This window comes from Hyla sarda, chromosome 1 (genome assembly GCF_029499605.1).
Source record: "Hyla sarda isolate aHylSar1 chromosome 1, aHylSar1.hap1, whole genome shotgun sequence".
NCBI lineage: Eukaryota > Metazoa > Chordata > Amphibia > Anura > Hylidae > Hyla > Hyla sarda.
Window position 1 is genome coordinate 558174786 of NC_079189.1, and position 22423 is coordinate 558197208.

Below are 22423 nucleotides of genomic sequence, written 5' to 3' on the forward strand. Positions count from 1 at the left end.
AAAATGTCACCCAAAAATAGGGAAAAGTGAGGATTATAGAAACATAAGTAGATAACTAATATAGATAAAGCAAGTCCTTACATATAAAAGTAAGAAAGATCTGCTGGGAGCTGTAAATTAGAGATGAGCGAACTTACAGTAAATTCGATTCGTCACAAACTTCTCGGCTCATTCTACCTACAGTGTGGCAAAATATCCTGACCCTATAAAAGTAATGGGATCTACACACTGCAGGTCCAAAGTTAAACTAAGGTGAAACAGCCATGCAGCCCCCCAATAAGTTACTCTTCTACTTACCACACACATGATGTAAGACAGGATTGCTCCAGAGGAACCAATGAGGGCCCCTACAATAGTCAACAGGTTGTTGTTCAGGAGGAATCCTTCAGCACACAGAGCCCACCCAGAATAGCTGTTCAGGACTGTAATGACTACCGGCATGTCAGCACCTCCAATGGCGGCTGTCAGGGTGACTCCCTGTGGGAAACCACAAAAAGATTATCATGATCTTACCTACACTAATAATAGGACATCAATTTAAAGTATTATAATATCAGCGGGGGTCCAAACTGATCAACTGTTTGAGACGTAGAATGTGTGTCGGCAGATAAGAACCATTCGGCCCATCTAGTCTGCCCAATATTCTGAATACTATGAATAGTCCCTGACCCTATCTTATATGAAGGATAGCCTTTTACCTGTCCCATGCATGCGTAAACTCCTTCACTGTATTTGCAGCTACCACTTCTGAAGGAAGTCTATTCCATGCATCCACTACTCTCTCAGTGGTCTGCTAAATGCCACATCCTCTTTGGTTACCACAAATCTAATCATCGCTGGTATTCAAATTCACTACAGCATCATTCCATTTAAATGATTCAGACTGAGCAGTAATACAAGACACAGTCACTACTAAAATAATGGTGCAATGCCTAGTAGAGATGACCTATATAAAAGGATAGGCCATTAAAGGGGTACTCTTTTGGAAAAAAAAAAATTCCCATATCAACTGGTTCCAGAAAATTATACAGATTTGATATAGAATTACTTCTATGAAAAAATCCTAAAGGGGTACTCCGCTGGTCAGCGTTTGGAACAAACTGTTCCGAATGCTGGAGCCGGCAACTCGTAACGTCATAGCCCCGCCCCCTCAATGCAAGCCTATATATAGTAGATAAACATCCTAAACTTGCTTTAAGGGGGTGGGACGTGACATGAGTGGGCGGGGCTGTGACATCACAAGCTCCCGGCGACTGCTCCAGTGTTCGGAACAGTTTGTTTCAAATGCTGAGCAGCGGAGTACCCCTTTAATCCTTCCAGTACTTATCAGCTGCTGTATGTTCCAGAGGAAGTTGTGTATTTATTTTCTGTCTGACCACAGTGCTCTCTGCTGACACCTCTGTACATATCAGGAACTGTCCAGAGTAAAAGAAAATCCTCATAGAAAACCTCTTGTGCGCCACACAGTTCATGACATGTACAGAGGTGTCAGCAGAGAGCACTGTGGTCAGACAGAAAAGAGCTAACAACAACTTCCTCTGTAGTATACAGCAGCTGATAAGTACTGGAAGGATTAAGATTTTTTACCAGAAGTAATCTATAAATCTGTTTAATTTTCTGGCACCAGTTGATTTAAAAAATATAAATAAATGACAGAATACACATGGTAGTCCCAGATAATACTTCCCATAAGAAGCAAAACATTACTAAGCTTCTTTACATATTGCAGTTATTGCTAAGGATGACCAAAGCTTCAGGAGACATCCGGTCACCTAGGATAAAGGTGTTTGCATAAGATAAACTGAGCAGAGAAACTCTACTATTTTCAGTAAGGGTCCGCTTATCCAGGTTTGTCATCAGGTGAAGGTCAGAGCTGAACGCTAGGGTCTGGTTCACACATAATGGCCATAGAAGAAAAAAAGTGCTGCCTATTGCAGAACATTATTGTGTATTATGTAGAGATCTCAGCCAAAAGATGTTTTTGAGGACAGTAATGCTTTAGAAAAACACAGATACAAAGGAATGCAGGAGAGTGGATGCATCATTTTGCCAGTACCATGAAACGTTTCAAGGGCCAGACAATTGGCGGGCCACGGTGCACCAGCTGAGCACTGCTAAACTACAGCATACTCTCCTCCACGGCCCCAGCACTTGCTGATCACATGATCCTGTTCCCATTCCCTGGCAGCCAATAATTCAGGCCACATGAAGGCTGCAGAAGGAGAACTGGGACATGACATCAGAGTAAAAAAAAAAAAAGGACCAGGGAGGACCGGAGTGCTGCGCTGGGACTGGGAGAGGCAAGGACATCTACATTTATAGAAACGTGTGGTTTAACCGGTTAAAATAATGCTGGGCGTCCTGTAATAGGACCCGTAAACTGTTAATAAATCAGGTCCATCTTTAGACTGTTTTGGCTAACTTCAGACCAAGTTTAGTGTGCAGCATTGCAATTTAAGTCACGGCCATTTAACATGTCCTCTGCACATTTTATTTTGGCATACTATACATAATAGAGGTGACGCAACTGCAACATGTTACAATTCTGACATAACTAAAGCTAAAAATGTTGGTGCAGTAGTAACAGCAGATCTGAGCTGAACCAATGTTTCACCCCAACTTCTCCAGAGACTGTTTTGTGCATTGCAGAGCAGTCACTTTGGACCTACCATAACAGCAGAGAGGGCAGACACAGAGCCGAGGCATGTCATGCCAGTTGTGTAGCTTGGGTCAATCATGTACGGGATCATACCACCAGCACTGGCTGCCAGTAATCCAGCATTCAACGCGTGCCGCCCTGGCAGCAGCAGGGGAGCAGAGTTGAGGACACCTGGTAAACAAAGAAGGGACAGTATTACTTGATGAATCCACGTTTTACAAAAAGAAATACATATGCAAAAGAACACAAGAAAACAATGCAATACAGGTAAAGTGCAGCAACTGACAAAAATACAATAAGAATTCTGACTATATGAGCTACTTGGACTTTCTGATAAAATTGGTTTTTAAAGGGATCCTCTAAATTGGTATAGTTTACCAAACGTAATTCATGATTAAAGGGAACTCTGATACTGAAGTCCTTATGCCCTATCCGCAGCACAGTATACAGCTACTTCAGCAGTAACTCCCCGAAGGAAGAACTGAGACACCAAGGCTACAGGGACCTCAATGGGAATCTTATCATTTTTTTTTTACTAAGACAACCCTTTTCCAAAAGTCCCATTAAGGCATATGGCGGCCAACTAGGATGGGTCCCATTGAAATCTCCAGAACCTGGCTCTCAGCGAATAGCACATGCTGTAGACAACATGACCTCCATTCATTTCTATGGGAGTGCTGAAGAGACTCGAGTTCAGCATATGCTCCTCACTGAGGGCCGGGACCCCCAACGATCGGCTACTTATCCCCCATATCCCTTTAAGATTACCCATTTTAATATTTTAACTATTTTGACTATTCACATATTTTTAATATGATGGTAACATCTGACAAGGAAAAACCTTAATTTTGTACCGACATAGGGGGAGATTTATCAAAACCTGTGCAGAGGCAGAGTGGTGCAGTTGCCCCATGGCAACCAATCAGATTGCTTCTTTCATTTTCCACAGGCCTCTTTAGAGGCCTGTGGAAAATGAAAGAAGCAATCTGATTGGTTGCTATGGGCAACTGCACCACTCTTCCTCTGCACAGGTTTTGATAAATCTCCCTCATAGTCTTTCTTCTATTACACTATCCCACTTTATTTGGTGTTTACCTCAGCTTCAATGACTGGGTGCATCTGCTATCTTATGATACAAGTCTATTAATATAAGTCTGTACTACTGTTCTAATAACAATTACATCTCAATATCCAAGCACAAAACCTTGTTGGGGTAAAATAGGATAGTTACTCAGCTATGTGGGATTTGGAAATGACTAAGTTTACTCCTAAAATTACATTAAAAGTAAAAAAAATCCCCCATATAAAGCTCTGTTGTCTTTGCCATTAAACCTCTGGAGTCTGTTCTTGACCAATGAAATCAGCTCTGTCCCAAGAGTGGATTCATTGGCTCTTTCCAGTGCGTATAAGATTGGGAGCATCATGGAGAAGAGTACATGCTCCACTGCCGCTTCCACTGGATATGTTTGACAATAGAGTAACTGAGCAGTAACCAAGGGCCAGCACCAGCGTAAGAGTAAAAGTCCACACAACGCAGATTTTTCCACCATGGTTTTTGGTGCAAATGTGCAACAAAATCTGTATATGATACAAGCAGAAGTATAATAGATTTCATTGAAAATCTGCCATATTTGCATTTCCGCGTGTATTGTACTGTCATTTGCTGTGGATTTTACATGCACATTAATTTTGCCCATACGTCACCAGTATACAATCAGCAATCTGTCAACCTTGTTTTGCCCATGTGTCACCAGTATACCTTGGCAATCTGCCAAAAAGGTTGGCTGACATACTCCTAGCAGACCCACTGAGTTTAAAAAGGGTACTCCACTTCCCCAGTGCTTGGAACAAAACGTTCCGAATGCTGGGTGCAGAATTCAGGGGGTCACGTGCATGTGATGCCATGAGGGGCGTGGTCACCACGCCCCTCATGACATCACGCGCACGTAACCCCCCCCCCCCCCCGAAGCCTGCACCCAGCATTCGGAACATTTTGTTCCAAACACTGGGAAGTGGAGTACCCCTTTAATGAACTGAATAGTCTACTAGTGACCACATTTGGGCATTTCAGGAAATTATACCGTTTTGGTTCACGATTGAGTTCAGTCCATTAAACTCAATGGCCCAAGGAGTATTCCAGCATACCTTTTTGATATATTGCCATCATATATTGGCGACGTATGTGCAAAAACAAAATTAAAATGGGGCCCAACACAGATCCCAGCTGTCTGTATGCTCATCCCTATTCTACTAGGACACAAGTGGACCATAGAGATGTGGCCCCTGCCTAGAACAATCATTATAAATGCCATGTATAAATGACCCAGCCTATCTATGCTGCTCCCCTCATGCTCTGGCAGCCAAATGCTTTCAGACCATGATGGGAGTTGTAGTTTTGCTGCGGCTGGACAGTCCCAATTTGTACACTGCATATTTTCGCACTTTTGTTACATACAAAAAAAATATCTTATCTGTACTCCCCATATAGGCAGATCAGAAACTGCTTACATGGCTGAAATTATGAGGAGGATAAAGTGTATTCAGCTTTAATAACCACCACACATCATACTAAACATACAGCCGGAGCCAAGAGGTAATAACCCTGCTCGGCATGCTGAACGCAGTCTTTGGGGGAAAAGTGTTATTTAATATGATTTGGCAGAACTGTACAACGCAACCCCTGGACAGATCTATATGAGCTGAGTAAGCCGTCCGAGGCCCCCGATCTGCAAGATGTGTATCTTGTTCTTAATTGATGAGCTTAATACGGCCGCTATCAAAGGTTCATGCTGCAGAGCAGCGCTTCTCCTGCCAAGAAAACGGAGCTGGACCAAGAATATTCCACAAGATCTTGGAACAATTTAGAAGGCCTATTATCGAATATTGTACAGATTACATAACATGCAGGTCTATTTATACAGGCACAGGGTTCACCAGCCAGTCAGGCCAAGTGCAAAAGTAACTTCCAATAGTTGTATTTAAAGGGATTGTCCACCATAAGGTGATTTTAGTATGTACCTGGCAGACAGTAATGGACATGCTTAGGAAGGATCTGCGCTTGTCCTGGGGCTAAATGGCTATGCTGTGAGATTACCATAACACTGTGGCTAGCTTTTTGTGAACTGATATTTCCTGTTTGAGTTTTCTTCTTTTGCCTACAAATCCCAGAATTGCATTTTCCTCCCTCCCACACACTGAAACATAAATGAGCGGCATCCATTCAAAAGACCTGTGGTTTTCAATCAGGTTGCCTACAGTTGTTGCATTAGTTGCAGATTGATCTCTCTCCCACCAAGCGATCCCTCCACCCATTGAAGCAGACAGACTCCCTGTCATCTGCTGACTAGTGAGGTCAGGTCTTGGCTGCATTACAACCTGGGAAAAATCTGAGACAACAGTCATTTTGTATGCTGTTAAAAATAAATATTGTGGTGAAAATCACAAGAATTGTGAGAAAACCCATCACACACAGGTACAGACACTATATTATTATGAACAACACTAACTTTACAGCCCCTGTAGCATTTTCAAATAAAAAAATTCCTGGAATACCCCTTTAATGTCAATCTGTACTGCGATTTATTTATTTATTCTGCCCTGTCTGAGAGGGAGAGAAGAGGAGCTCTGTGATACATAGCTTTATATGATTTGTACAAGGATTCCCTGTTAGCAGACACCATTACAAATGGCAGTGTTAGTAAAGCAGGGTGCCTCCAGCTGCTGCAAAACTACAAACTCCCAACATGCCCGGACAGCCTTCAGCTGATGGGAGTTGAAGTTTAGCAACAAGTTAAGGCATCCTGTAGGGCAGTGTTTCCAAACCAGGGGGCCTCCAGCGGTTGCAAAACTACATCCCCCAGCATGCCCGGACAGCCAACGGCTGTCCGGGCATGCTGGGAGTTGGAGTTTTGCAACGGCTGGAAGCACCCTGGTTGGGGAAACACTGCTGTAGGGAAACACTGACATAGGGTGATTATGGCCCCGGGTGCAATAGGGCCAGCCATCACAAACCCTTGTTCATTGTGTGGCCGCATAATTTTAACCTCTTAAGGACCGTGGACGTGTATACACGTCCAATGGCCCTTAACCGGGTATGACGCGGGCTCCCGACTCGAGCCCGCGTCATACCGGCCGGCCCCCAGCTGATTCCTGCAGCTGGGGGCCGGCGTTAATAGCCGACATGCGTTGATCGCTGCGGCCGGCTTTTAACCCTTTAGATCGCCGCTGTCGGTGCCTTTATTCAGTCCCTGGTGGTCCAGTGGGGTGGATCGCCCCCCTGCAGCGCGATCCACTGCCAAGGTAGCCTAAGGGCTTACCTATGCTCCTGTGTCTGCTCCGGCTCTCTGAATGATACAGCCTGGCAGGGCCAGGCTTTATCATTCGAGCGAAGAGCACACAGATCACTATGGTTCTATACAACCATAGTGATCTGTATGAGGATCTGTATGTATGATTCCTCCTAAAAGTCCCCTAAGGGGACTAAAAGTGTATAAAAAAATAAATAAATTAATTTTAAAAAAAAGTTTAAAAAAAGATGAGACACATATTAACCCCTTCCTTATTAAAAGTTTAAATCACCCCCCTTTTCCCAAATTCCATATTAAAATATAAACATAATAAAAATAAACATACGTGGTATCGCCGCGTGCGTAAATGTCCGAACTATAAAAATATATCGTAAATTAAACCGCTTGGTCAATGGCGTACGCGCGAAAAAATTCCAAAGTCCAAAATAGCATACTTTTGGTCACTCTTCATACCATAAAAAAAGGTATAAAATGCGATCAAAAAGGCCAATCAAAACAAAAATGGTACCGTTTAAAACTTCAGATCACGGCGCAAAAAATTAGCCCTCAAACCACCCTGTACGTGGAAAAATAAAAAAGTTATAGGGGTCAGAAGATGACAATTTTAAATGTATTAATTTTCCTGCATGTAGTTATACTTTTTTCCAAAAGTACGACAAAATCAAACCTATATAAATAGGGTATCATTTTAATCGTATGGACCTAAAGAATAAAGATAAGGTGTCATTTTTACCGAAAAATTTACGGCGTAGAAACAGAAGCCCCCAAAATTTACAAAAGTGTTTTTTCTTCAATTTTGTCGCACAATGATTTTTTTTTCCGTTTCGCCGTAGATTTTTGGGTAAAATGACTGACGTCATTACAAAGTAGAATTGGTGGCACAAAAAAATAAGCCATCATGTGGATTTTTAGGTGCAAAATTGAAACGGTTACGATTATTAAAAGGTAAGGAGGAAAAAAAAAATGGTGCAAAAACAGAAAGGGGTTAAACTGCAACGAAAAGTCGCTCATCAGCCGCAGGCCACACACATCCCCCATGTAATAGGGGATGAATGACAGAAACAGAGGGTTACATAATAGTTAATGTGCCCCTTCCGGCACGCTAGTAATGGGCTCTGAAGTTGAGTGGGTTTAGGGTAAGCAGGTTGCTCTTTGGCCTCTCATTCAGCTGCTATACATTGGAATCCCCTTTTTTGATATATGGAATAGCCCAGCCAGCAGGCTACGCTATAGTGCCTTTCACAGGATTGTTTTCTTAATCCTGCTCTCGCTGGATTTCTGACCATTAGTGCCCTCTCCCACAAGGTGCGTTTCAGGTCGTCAAAATCGATAGGATGTGGATGTCTAGTCAAAGGGATAAACCCAGTTACCCTATTCAAAAGGCAGAAAGAATCCTATCGCATGAACAGAAATGGCAGCTAGCAGTTTCTCAATAGTGTTTCCAATAAGTTGAACTCAATTGACTCGTGTTCCCTTTTAACCTTAGTTACCACGTTCGTCCCGAATCCTTCCATATATCCCAGGCACATTTCTGTGTTGTGGCGTAAGGTCAAAGCCCATAGCACATTGCAAGTTAGACCCAACAAAATCCCTTGGCTGTCATAGTCAAAAAAAAAAAGAATAAAAGGTTTGTCTTATCTTCGAGGCAACAGATGGCAGCATTTTGGGGAATGATAGACAGAATTATAGGCATATTTATAGAACTTGCACGTCTGCCATTATAACGTAAAGTCTGGGTGGCAGAGGAGTGAAGACAGAGCTGTGTATGGCGCCAGCATGTAGGATCTACATTGTGCACACACAACAACACACAGTAAAACACATGTACAGGAAAATTGCTCCCAGACCTCCTCATACAGGACACCTATAATGCCAGGCATTGTTACCAGGAATCAGACAGCAGAGGTTCAAAAGCAAGGTGCGAGTACAGTGATCCCTCAACTTACAATGGCCTCATCTAGAGATGAGCGAACTTACAGTAAATTCGATTCGTCACGAACTTCTCGGCTCGGCAGTTGATGACTTTTCCTGCATAAATGAGTTCAGCTTTCAGATGCTCCCGTGGGCTGGAAAAGGTGGATACAGTTCTAGGAGACTCTTTCCTAGGACTGTATCCACCTTTTCCAGCCCACCGGAGCACTGGAAAGCTGAACTTATTTATGCAGGAAAAGTCAGCAATCGAATTTACTGTAAGTTCGCTCATCTCTAGCCTCATCATACAACAGTTTCAACATACAATGGTCTTTCTGGACCATTGTAACTTGAAACCAGACTTAACATACAATACTACAGACAGTCCAGATCTGCAACACGTGTCAATGGCCGGAAGAACTAATCAATCAGAATGGGCAGTTTACTTGTAAAACCCCTGTATTACTGAAGTGTATGCACTGACTGGTGTCTGGTAGCGCCCCCTACAGTACAGGGAGGTATTACATGTTCTGTACTCTTTACCTGTGCCAGGGTTAGCTGCTCCTTTGGACACCAGGTGAGGGCGACTCCATGTTACTTATTTAGGACATTGTGTATTCTGTACAGAACCCTTAAGAAGCTCCTGTCGTCTAGATAGACCAGAATTTCCCAAACAAGGTGCCTCCAGCTGTTGCAAAACTACAACTCTCGGCATGCCCGGACAGGCTTTGGCTGTCCGGGCATGCTGAGAGTTGTAGTTTTGCAACAGCTGGAGGCACCCTGGTTGGGAAACACTGACAGTGACTTACAGCTTCTAGCAGCTCTTTCATACTTTTATATATACGATCTTGCTTTATCTGTACTAGTTACTACTTGTTTATCTTTAATCCTCACTTTTTCCTATTTTTGGATGACATTTTGGGGCTTCAGAACCAATTGCCAGGTTTCCATAGAGTTATGGTCTCAACATACAATGGTTTCAACATACAATGGTCTTCCTGGAACCAATTAATATTGTAGGGAGGGAGCACTGTATATACTGCATGTTGTGGCATATACTCACCTTGAAGTTTTCCATAGGCGATGAGGGAACCACTGAAAGTGACACCACCGATGTATGTGCCCAGGTATGCCACGATCTTTGTGAGGTTGGCAGCTGGATCTGTTGCAAAGTGTGGGTATTCAATCATGTACTCTGCTACACAGGTGAGGACAGCAGCCAGACCTACCAAACTGTGGAAGGCCGCCACCAGCTGGGGGAGGTCAGAGATCTGGATACGTTTGGCGATGGTCAAACCTTATGGAGGAAACCAGAAAGACAGACTTTATTAACAACAGTATATTTCCGCTCTTCAGATGAAACTCTTTTATGGGAGTTGTAGTTTTGCAAGAGTTTGGGAGCTTCAAGTTTGGGAACACTGATTTACGGTGTTGTGCAGACTAATTCTTATATGTTTGGCTAACCGTATTGAGTTTTTAGCAAGTACAGCTTATAGTACATATTAATGCAACCCTTATCAGTAATGGTCTGTCCTGTTCATTCTTGAGAAAATAAAAAAAGGAACCTTGTCTAGGCGCTGTTCGCAGATCCAGGTTAATGAAACACGAATATGTACGGAAAGTAAAGTGCCCGGAGGAACTATGTTTATTAATAGAGCTTCCAATGACGCGTTTCAGAGGGTATTTCCTCCTTCCTCAGATTGGAAATGCCAATCTGAGGAAGGAGGAAATACCATCCGAAACGCGTCATTGGAAGCTCTATTAATAACCATAGTGTCTCCGGGCACTTTACTTTCCGTACATATTCGTGTTTCACTAACCTGGATCTGCGAACCGCACCTAGACAAGGTTCCGTTTTTTTCTCTTAATTTCTTCTTGATCGTACGGGAGAAGATTTCATCCTCTCCCGTTGGACCCTGGGCCGTGCAGTTCGCTTCCATATGCAGAGCAACCCTAAGTGGTGATATGCCTATTTCTACATATATCTGGTGAGCAGCCATTTTATAGATTCGAGGCTCCCCTAGTCCCTGATTGGGACACAGATACCCTGGGTAATACACAAGGTGCAGCCCTCTCCCCTTTTTTCTTTTCCTACAGGTCCTGTTCATTCTTGGTCAGAAGTCTACATGCCAGTGTGAACAAAGCCAAAGATGATGTACAGCCCCAGATATCTAAAACTGAGGCATCACCCCCAATGTAGGTCATATGCTTTTTAAAAAATAAATAAAAATAAATAAATTAATTAATTAAAAAAAAAAAATGTGGCATTGTGGAATAATAAGGATTACCAGTAACGCAAACCTGATATAGCAACCATACAGTTTTCACATAAATTCCATGGGGGACATAAATTCCATGGGGGAATCAGCTTCCCATCCTGTAGGGACTAAGGGTGGACATGGCCTAAAAGTCTAATACAATCACGTGAAATTGGACGCAATGGACATTTATGGAAGGTGGGCACCCCCCCCCACCTTGCATAAATGTCCATTGCGTCCAATTTCACGGGATTGTATTCGACTTTTAGGCCATGTCCACCCTTAGTGGACAAATTATAATACACTTGAAGATTCAACCTCCATGTGGACAATCCATGAAAGTAGCTGCATGTATGTGTATACAGCAGTGCCTCCAGGGTCATCCGCTTCATTATAACTGGTGGCCACAAACTAGAGCACGGCCGGGTGTTATAGATTTGGCAGTGTAGTCTTCAAGCTGTGCAAAAAGTACAAGTAATGCAACTATGGCTGCAACTGCATGGTACATGGGGAGAGAGATAGGGTAGCCGGGGGGTTTTCTGGACCCACAATATTTTGCATCCTCAATATAGCTTAAATATCTGACAAATTCTTCTGGTGGCTGGTGAGGTGTATGTATAGTCAGTACATGCCCCTCACAGCTGCACAACCTGTCAACGTGATCAGCATATTTGCCGTTTGAAGATAAAAGGGATCACACCAACCAAAGGCACGACATTCCAGCTCTGTACCCAACAATAAGTCCGCAACATGCCTTGGAGGAAGGGAGGCGTGCTGCAATCGCTTGGAAAAGTTTGCTCCTTCTAAAATAACTTTCCATTACTTCAAAGCAGCAACGTAGACAAGACAGACAATAAAATAATATGGGTAATGGACGAGGGGGTTGTGTGTAGCAGCACAAACGCTGACAAGCATTGTGGGTCCTCTATGTAAACCTGTCTGGATGAATTACTTGTACTAAAAAAATGAAATAAAATAAAGGCTTTATAAAAAGGCACATCACCATAATCAATATTCAACATAGAGCAGGTCTCCTTACATAGGACTTACTAATCAATATTCAATGTAGAGCAGGTCTCCTTACATAGAACTTACTAATCAATATTCTACAGAGCAAGGCTCCTTACATAGGACTTACTAATCAATATTCAACAGAGCAGGGCTCCTTACATAGGACTTACTAATCAATATTCTACAGAGCAGGGCTCCTTACATAGAACTTACAAATCAATATTCAACAGAGCAGGGCTCCTTACATAGGACTTACTAATCAATATTCAACGTAGAGAAGGTCTCCTTACATAGAACTTACTAATCAATAATTCAACATAGAGCAGGTCTCCTTACATAGAACTTACTAATCAATATTCTACAGAGCAGGGCTCCTTACAGAGAACTTACAAATCAATATTCAACAGAGCAGGGCTCCTTACATAGGACTTACTAATCAATATTCTACAGAGCAGGGCTCCTTACATAGAACTTACTAATCAATATTCTACAGAGCAGGGCTCCTTACATAGAACTTACTAATCAATATTCTACAGAGCAGGGCTCCTTACATAGGACTTACTAATCAATATTCTATAGAGCAGGGCTCCTTACATAGAACTTACTAATCAATATTCAACAGAGCAGGGCTCCTTACATAGGACTTACTAATCAATATTCTATAGAGCAGGGCTCCTTACATAGGACTTACTAATCAATAGTCAATTTAGAGCAGGGCTCCTTACATAGGACTTACTAATCAATATTCAATGTAGAGCGTACCTCTTAACAAGGGCTTTGCTTAATCAATCCTCCACATAGAGAGACACTCCTTACATAGGGCTTACTAATCAATACTCCACTGAGTTATATAGGACTTACTTATCAATACTGAATATAAAGCAGCAATCATTACTACATACAAAGCAGCACACCTTACATAGAACTTTCTAATCCAGTGTTTCCCAACCAGGGTGCCTCCAGCTGTTGCAAAATTACAATTCCCAGCATGCCCGGACAGCCGTGGTAGAAGGAGGGCCTAAACATATGTGGCATTTTTTAAAAGGGAAACTCTCCCACTCAAAATGCAGGAGGAGCTGAGCAAACTGATATACAGTGAAACCTCTCCAAAAGAACACCTCTTTGAGAAGACCATCCATATCAACCCGACCAGATTTTCTGTTTTGTTGGAAAATTTCCAAGATAATTTGTCATTTATTCATGTAAATTTAAAGGGGTACTCTGCTGCTGAGTGTTTGGAACAAACTGTCCTGAACGCTGGAGCCGGGAGCTCGTGACGTCATAGCCTGCGCCCACTCAATGCAAGTCTATGGGAGGGGGTGTGAAAGCAGTCATGCCCCCTCCCATTGACTTGCATTGAGGGGGTGGGACATCATGAGGGGGCGGGGCTATGACATCACAAGCTCCCAGCTCCAGCGTTCAGAACAGTTTGTTCCAAACGCTCAGCAGCGGAGTATTCCTTTAAGGTTATTCTCAGCTAAGTAGTCAAGTGGGCGGTCCTACTCAGCAATCGACAACTATCAGTAGATAAGTGTATAAATAGAGAGCGCCACCAATGAGTAGGACAGCCCACTTGACTACTTTGCTCATTCTAGACTAAGTAGTCAAGTGGGCGGTCATATTAAGTGCTTGACCGCTTTCTATATTCACACTTACACACAGATAGTTGTAACTTGATGAGTAGGACCGCCCACTTGACTCCTTAGTCTGAAAGGAGCTTAGGAGTACATGAATAAATGACAAGTTATCTTGGAAATGTATCTAGCTATAAAACTTGACAATCAATCTGCTCAGCTCCTCCTGCTACATAATATGTAAACGTGACAGGTTCCCTTTGATTAATTTTAGTCCAAAAATAACCTTCACATTGCAAAAACGAAGTATAAAAAAATTGAATAAAAAAATGGAAGAGATTCATGGTGGCCTTATTGAATGATACAGAGTTGGTTAGGGTGGTAGGCCCATTCGACTTAGTCACTGGTGAGACACGTAGCCAGTTCCCAGGGGCAACTACGAATCACCTAGGCCCACCATCATGGGGGACGGGGATAGGAGTTTTTTTTTTTTTCAGCCTATGCTTTGCTCTGGGGATCTACATATGAAACCTGTTTCTTTTCTTTTCCTTTGTTACACAGATTGGATTTCCTTTCTGGCAAGATTCTGATCCTCTTTTTAAGTTGGTGAAACTTACAAAAGAGAACTGGGGGGGGGCGGTACTGTTTCTTGAGTTGCATTGACCTTTTTGGCCTCTGTTTACAATGGGGAACTACAAATGTAATGTTATGCTATCATACATATGTTGTATTGATATCTTTTGTTGTATTTACCACTGTGTCTTGCTCAGGATGTAAGAGACTATTTTGAACAATGCTCTTTTTCTTCTTTTATTGAAAACATTTTTTCAATCACATTTTCAATCACATTTTCATAAAGTCATAAAGGGCTTACCAATAGTGCCACCAAGTGCCAAAGCTCCTGACATCTGCGCTAACAATTCAGGGTTTGGCTTCAGAGCTCCAAAAGTGGCTGCAATTCCTCCAGCAACTCCTATCATCCCCAGTGTGTTACCGAGACGGGCAGTGCCTTGAGTGGAGAGGCCGGCCAGGGCACCGACACAGCACAAACCAGAACCCAGGTACATCATCTGAAAGAAAGCGGTGGGCAGACCAGTTATAAGTCACCATAAGCTTCCATGTCTTACAAACACAATACGGATTATTTCTTGGTAGTTAACTCACCGTAAGAGTAATCTAGTGAAACCGCTCTATTGATGGAAACCTTAGGAGGATGCTTCCATAATTATAACATATCACCTATCCATCACTAGGACCCCCACAAATAAAGAACAGAGTTGACCCTGGTTGCATGGAACGACAATGTGCATACTGGGCTGCTGCTTCATTTCAAGTCTGCGATACAGGCGAACTACAGTGCTCAGCCATCTTCAGCAATCTCAAAGAGATGCACATTTTTCACATTTCAGTGATTTGTGTGTCTTACCAAATGGTCTGTCCTGGTTTCCAGTGAACTACAGGATGACATCACCTCAGATCACTCATGGCAGTTCCCAGATGCCTCACCACCCAGCTCTATCAGTATACTGCTGCTACTATCTATATTGGATCAGGACATATAGCAGTTATATCTCTTCTCTAAAGCGGTGCACACAAATTGCATTTTGGCCACATTGTTTCTGTATTAGCAACGATTTTCCCCAACCTGCAGAAAATGTTTTGCTATTTTTACAGCAATAGCGCAAATCATGGTGAAAACTTGATAAAACGGTGTGAAAAGGGCAATAAAATGTAACATGTGGACACAGAACTGGAGGTCAAATCACTTTCTCCTCATGGCAATATTCCTCTAAAAAACACACTTTAAAGAAGCCAGGTATTAAGATAACCAGGTGATCTCATTAGGTGAGATGCAGTGATGAGACTCCACCCCTCTTTGCAAAGCCAGATAATTTATAGGAAATGAAGGCAGCACTATTAAAGAATCAATTCAATGTGAAAACACAAATCAGTATGACTGAAAAGTGAAAACCCATGCCTGCCACATCAGCTAAAACAGGTAAGCACAAGGCATAGAACATTTCTAGATGTAAACATGACATGTTCCCTTTGATTAACTTTAGTCCAAAAATAACCTTCACATTGCAAAAACGAAGTATAAAAAAATTGAATAAAAAAATGGAAGATATTCGTGGTGGCCTTATTCAATGATACAGAGTTGGTTAGGGTGGTAGGCCCATTTGACTAAGCCAATAGCCTATGCTGCACTATGTAAGCCAGTGTTTCCCAACCAGTGTGCCTCAAACTGTTGCAAAACTACAACTCCCAGCATGCCCGGACAGCCAACGGCTGTCCGGGCATGCTGGGAGTTGTAGTTTTGCAAAAGCTGCTGGCACCCTGATTGGAAAATACTGATGTAAGCAGAAAAAAAAGACAAGTTCCTACATGGCAGAGTAATACTTCACCGAAAATCCGTAACAATTCTGCTGCAAAATCTGTATGTGTTATTTTATAATTTGCAGCCTGCTCCAATTTCCTTGAAGATGTTTTCCACTATTTGTAATTTATGGATTATGTATGTACCAGAGCCGTGAAGCCCAAGTCCCCACCAATTCACGGCTTTAAAGACTTATTTTAACTTAGTGCTTTATAAAAAATAAATAAATAAAATACAAAGAAAAATGTTTAAAAAAAAAATAAACTGCTATTAAATATCAGCCGCTACATAAACACACTAATAGTATTAGGGGTGATGGATTGCGCCATCTGTACATCAGCCATCCTAGGGACTGGTGTTTGTACACAATACACAGCAGATGCAGCTAAGGTCATGTACAACACATGGAACTTGTCTATTCCATTATTAAATATGTAGACGGCCTCATATAGATGTAGAATAGAAGAAAAACAAAAACTATTACAAGAGCTTCTGGCTGCTTCCCCTGGCACGGAGGCTAACAAATCCTCAGCAGGCCGTATGTAATCCTGTAGGTTAGCGTTTGCCAACCAGGGGGCCTCCAGCTGTTGCAAAACTACAACTCCCAGCATGCCCGGACAGCCTTTGGCTGTCCGGGCATGCTGGGAGTTGTAATTTTGCAACAGCTGGAGGCCCCCTGGTTGGGAAACACTGCTGTATGTAATAAAGACATCACTCAGTATCTGCTTTCATGTGTTTACAGGGCTGGAGATGCTGGATTTAGCTCTGCTGACCTTGGGTTTTCTATTTCTAATGGAGAATTATTTTATGTCTCCAGAACGTTGCTTTTGGGGGGGGAGGGGGTGTTGGGGCTGGTTACTCCCTTATTTACAGTGAACTTCAAATCACTTCTCAAATGCCAAGAGACTTCATCAACGTCCAATACGGGCTGGAGTCCATGTTGGAAATAAGCATGAAGAAGAGTTCCCCTTTGGGTTGTAGGGGGTGGGCCTGCAGGCAGTATTATTATTACAAAATATGTATACACGGCAATTCCACTGATTTAAATAAAGGAAAAATACTCTATTCAAGAGGTTATATTGTAGGGTGGCAGAGGACATAAAGGGGTATTCCAGACACAATAGAGTGCTTTATAAATAAACATACTCTAATACTCACCTGCTGTTCTGACAGCGCTGATCCCCCACCCCCCTTCCTCTGATGTACTGACCATACAAGAAATGCCATTTCTGCCAGTCACTGTCCTCAGAGGTGACTTGTAGAGATGAGCGAACTTCCAGTAATTCGATTCATCACGAACTTCTCGGCTCGGCAGTTGCTGACTTTATCCTGCATAAATGAGTTCAGCCTTCAGGTGCTCCGGTGGGCTGGAAAAGGTGGATACAATCCTAGGAGAGAGTCTCCAGTCCACCGGAGCACCTGAAAGCTGAACTAATTTATGCAGGCTAAAATCATCAACTGCCGAGCCGAGAAGTTCGTGACGAATCAAATTACTGGAAATTCGCTCATCTCTAGTAATTGTCTAAGCAGGCATTTTCATTAGGGGCGAGACAGAGCAAGTGGAGACCTGAATGAAACCGTACCCCATACTATTTGAAAACTTCTATACAGCAGTCTGGTATAAGGATAGAACGTTTTTAATTGCTGGAATACCCACTTAAAAGGGTTACTCCACAGGAAAACGTTTATTTTTTAAATCAACTGGTGCCAGAAAGATTTGTAACTTAATTCTATAAAAAAAAAAAATTCTTAATCCTTCCAGTATTTATCAGCTGCTTTTATGATCCACAGGAAGTTCTTTTCTTTTTGAATTTCCTTTCTGTCTGACCACAGTGCTCTCTGCTGACACCTCTGTCGATGTCAGGAACTGTCCAGAGCAGGATAGATTTTCTATGGGGATTTGCTCCTACTCTGGACAGTTCCTAAAATGGACAGAGGTGTCAGACAGAAAGGAAATTCAAAAAGAAAAGAACTTCTTGTGGATCATAAAAGCAGATGATAAGTACTGGAAGGATTACGATTTGTTAATAGAAGTAATTCATAAATCTGTTTAACTTTCTGGCACCAGTTGATTTAAAAAATAAAAATTAAAAAAATTAAAAAAAAATTCCAGTGGAGTACCGCTTTAAGGGGCCTTTCACACAGGACAATTATGAAAATGTTTTGCTCCTTAACCACTTAAGGTCGCTGCCTGTTTTTAGCAATTTCTCAAATCTGGCAAGTGTTAATAACTTTCACATGCTTTTACTTAGCAACACGATTCTGAGATTGTTTTTTCGTGACATATTGTACTTCATATTAGTGGGAAATTTGTGAAAATTTTGTAAAAAATTACAAAATTTTGGGCTTTTTTTCAAATTTTTTTATGGCATTCACTGTATGGTCAAAATTATGTTATTTTTATTCTGTGGGTAGCTAACATTATGGTGATCCCCAATTTATATACAGTGGGGCAAAAAATATTTAGTCAGCCACCAATTTTGCAAGTTCTCCCCCTTAACCCCTTAAGGACGCAGGGTTTTTCCGTTTTTGCATTTTAATTTTTTCCTCATCACCTTCTAAAAATCATAACGCTTTAAATTTTGCACATAAAATTCCATATAATGGCTTATTTTTTGTGCCACCAATTCTACTTTGCAGTGACAGTCATTTTACCCAAAAATCTACAGCGAAAAGGAAAAAAAAATTCATTGTGTGTCAAAATGGAAGAAAAAATTTATTTTGTAAATTTTGGGGGCTTCCGTTTCTACGAAGTGCATTTTTTGGTAAAAATAACACCTTATCTTTATTCTGTAGGTCCATACGGTTAAAATGATACCCTACTTATATAGGTTGGATATTGTCATAAAAAAATCATAACTACATGCAGGAAAATTTATACGTTAAACATTTTCATTTTCTAACCCCTATAACTTTTATTTTTCTGCGTACAGGCCGGTATGAGGGCTCATTTTTTGCGACGTGTTTTTAAGTTTTTAGCGGTACCATTTTTGTATTGATCGGACTTTTTGATCACTTTTTATAAATTTTTTCATGATCTAAAACGTGACCAAAAATACGCTATTTTGGACTTTGGAATTTTTTTGCGCGTACGCCATTGACCGTGCGATTTAATTAACGATATATTTTTATAGTTCAGACATTTCTGCACGCGGCGATACCACATGTGTATTTTTATTTACACAGTCTTTTTTTATGGGAAAAGGGGGGTGATTCAAACTTTTATTAGGGAAGGGGTTAAATGACCTTTGTTGACTTTTTTTTCACATTTTTTTTGCAGTCCTATAGCTCCCATAGGGACCTATAACTGCACAAACTGATCTCTTATGCTGATCCCTGCAAAGCCATAGCTTTGCATGGATCAGCGAGATAGGGGCTCGATTGCTCAAGCCTGTAGCTCAGGCTTGGAGCAATCAAACCCAGATCGGACGCGGCGGAGACAGGTAAGGGGATTTTATCGAGATGTCCCGATCAGCCCGACTGAGCTGCCGGGAAGCGTTTACTTTCACTTTCAGATGCGGCGGTCAACTTTGATCGACGCATCTGAAGGGTTAATAGCACGCGGCACAAACGATCGGTGCCGCACGCTGTTAGCCCAGGGTCCTGGCTATGAATAGCAGCCGGGACCGACCCAGTGTGACCCCGTTTTAAACACCAGGAGCGGGTGTAGGGCATACAGGTACACCCTACGTCCTTAAGAGGTTAAAAAGATGAGAGAGGCCAGTAATTTTCATCATAGGTATAGTTCAGCTATGAGAGACAGAATGAGGAAAAAAAAAATCATAAAATCCCATTGTCTGTTTTTTTAAAGAATTTGCTAATTATAGTGGAAAATAAGTATTTGTTCAATAATAAAAGTTCATCTCAGTACTTTGTTATATACCCTTTTTGGTCAAACGTTTTCTGTAAGTCTTCACAAAGTTTTCACACACTGTTGCTGGTATTTTGGCCTGTTCCTCCATGCAGATTTCCTCTAGAGCAGTGATGTTTTGGGGCTGTCGCAGGGCAACACAGACTTAACTCCCTCTAAAGGTTTTCTATGGGGTTGAGATCTGGAGACTGGCGGGGCCACTCCAGGACCTTGAAGTGCTTCTTACGAAGAAGCACACCGCCCGTTGCCCGGGCATTGTGTTTGGGATCATTGTCATGCTGAAAGACCCAGCCACATCTCATCTTCAATACCCTTGCTGATGGAAGGAGGTTTTCACTCACATCGCACAATACATGGCCCCATTCATTGTCCTGGTCCCTTGGCTGAAAATCAGCCCCAAAGCATAATGTTGCCACCCCCATGCTTCACAGTAGGTATGGTGTTCTTTGGATGCAACTCAGCATTCTTTCTCCTCCAAACACAAAGAGTTGAGTTTTTACCAAAAAGGTTCTACTTTGGTTTCATCTGACCATATTACATTCTCCCAATCCTCTTCTGGATCATCCAATTGCTCTCCAGCCAACTTCAGACGGGCCCGGACATATACTGGCTTAAGCAGGAGGACGTCTGGAACTGCTTTTGAGTCCCTGGCGGCGTAGTGTGTTACTGTTACTGATGGTGGCCTTTGTTACTTTGGTCCCAGCTCTCTGCAGGTCATTCACTAACTCACATTGTGAATGACCTGCAGAGAGCTGGGACCAAAGTAACAAAGGCCACCATCAGTAACAGTGGTTACTGATGGTACCCATGTGGTTCTGGGATTTTTGCTCACCATTCTTGTGATCATTTTGACACCACGGGATGAGATCTTGTGTGGAGCCCCAGATTGAGAGAGATTATCAGTGGTCTTGTATGTCTTCCATTTACCAATAATTGCTCCCACAGTTGATTTCTTCACACCAAGCTGCTTGCCTATTGCAGATTCAGTCTTCCCAGCCTGGTGCCAGTCTACAAATTTGTTTCTGGTGTCCTTTGACAGCTCTTTGGTCTTGGCCATAGTGGAGTTTGGAGTGTGACTGTTTGAGGTTGTGGACAGTTGTCTTTTATATTGATAACAAGTTCAAACAGGAGCCATTAATACAGGTAACGAGTGGAGGACAGAGGAGACTCTTAAAGACGAAGTTACAAGTCTGTGAGAGCCAGAAATCTTGCTTCTTTGTAGGTGACCAAATACTTATTTTACCGAGGAATTTACCAATTGATTCATTAGAAATCAGACATAGGTATACCTCAACTATGATGAAAATGACAGGCCTCTCATCTTTTTAAGAGGGAGAACTTTCACAATTGGTGGCTGACAATACTTTTTTGCCCCACTGTAGATTCTTTATGTTCTTTTTCCTTTTTTCAACAAAATCCTTTTTTCCTCTTTTTTTGTGTTGTCAGGTTCTGACAGCCATAACTTTTTTTTATTTTTCGTCCAACTGCATTGTGTGAGGACTTATTTTTGGAAGCACAAGCTGTACCTTTTATTGGTACCATTTTTGTGATTCATGCTACCGTTTGATCTTTTTTATTCCACGTTTTGAACCAAAATTAGCCTTTTTGTTTTTTTTTTTTAAATATTCACCGTGCGGGATAAATACCATTATAATTTTATTGTAGTCATTACAGACGTGGCAATACCAATTATGTATAGGTTTGGGCGATCAAATTGCAGGATCACTGTTGGTGAACAGAGGGAGCCCCCTGTCAACTCCATAGAGATTCCTTGATCAGTCCTGATCACGCCTTCTATGGCCTTAATGCGGTGATTGACAGCCAGGTCCTGCTGTTGATTTCCTGCAGCGTGTCGTGCTGCGCAGGATATCGCGAGGTTGTATGCATACGTCCAGTTGCGCTAATTAGCTAGCAACTGGGACATATGCATACGTCCTAGGACAGGAAGGGGTTAATATTACTTGTGTAAAATGTACATGATCATTCATTCTGACTGCTGACACCCTTAGCATTTTTTGAGAACAGGACTACCAAAGGTCCGTTCTGAATGAAGTGTCATAGTCCACCCAAAGATAGTAGAGTGCTGTACCCCGCTATCCATGGCACTACCATAGACATTGGCTTGGCATTGCTCACCTCTCCTCAAAGCAGCCATGTAGTTCTTATTCTGAACAACTCCTCTAACCTCTCTTTAAATATATGAGACTGAAATGCTATATCTGACATAACCCATGAACAAGAGTGGCTCTGATCTGGAATTCTTCCTATTCTTAGACAACAAAAATATAAAATAATGTAATTGCAAAACTCAGAACTGAAAGCTACAGATATTATGGTTTTATCTTCATTAAGCTGGAAAGAGAATACAAAAAAACAACTTCCTAAACAAGCTACCCATCGTTCTTTAGGCACAGAGACTGCCAGCTGTTGTGCCTTCCATTATAGGCAAAGATAG

General features: G+C 42.0%; 1 protein-coding gene across 1 annotated transcript in view; it reads right to left on the reverse strand.

Annotated features, from left to right (window-relative positions):
* NNT (nicotinamide nucleotide transhydrogenase) overlaps positions 1-22423 on the reverse strand; it is a 140340-nt gene that overhangs the window by 40748 nt on the left and 77169 nt on the right. Inside the window, exons 14-17 of the mRNA XM_056542096.1 lie at positions 14595-14790; positions 9941-10174; positions 2670-2830; positions 298-477 (exon numbers count right to left, since the gene is read on the reverse strand). Coding sequence (XP_056398071.1) covers positions 298-477; positions 2670-2830; positions 9941-10174; positions 14595-14790 — 771 coding nt within the window. The remainder of the gene's footprint in view (positions 1-297; positions 478-2669; positions 2831-9940; positions 10175-14594; positions 14791-22423) is intronic.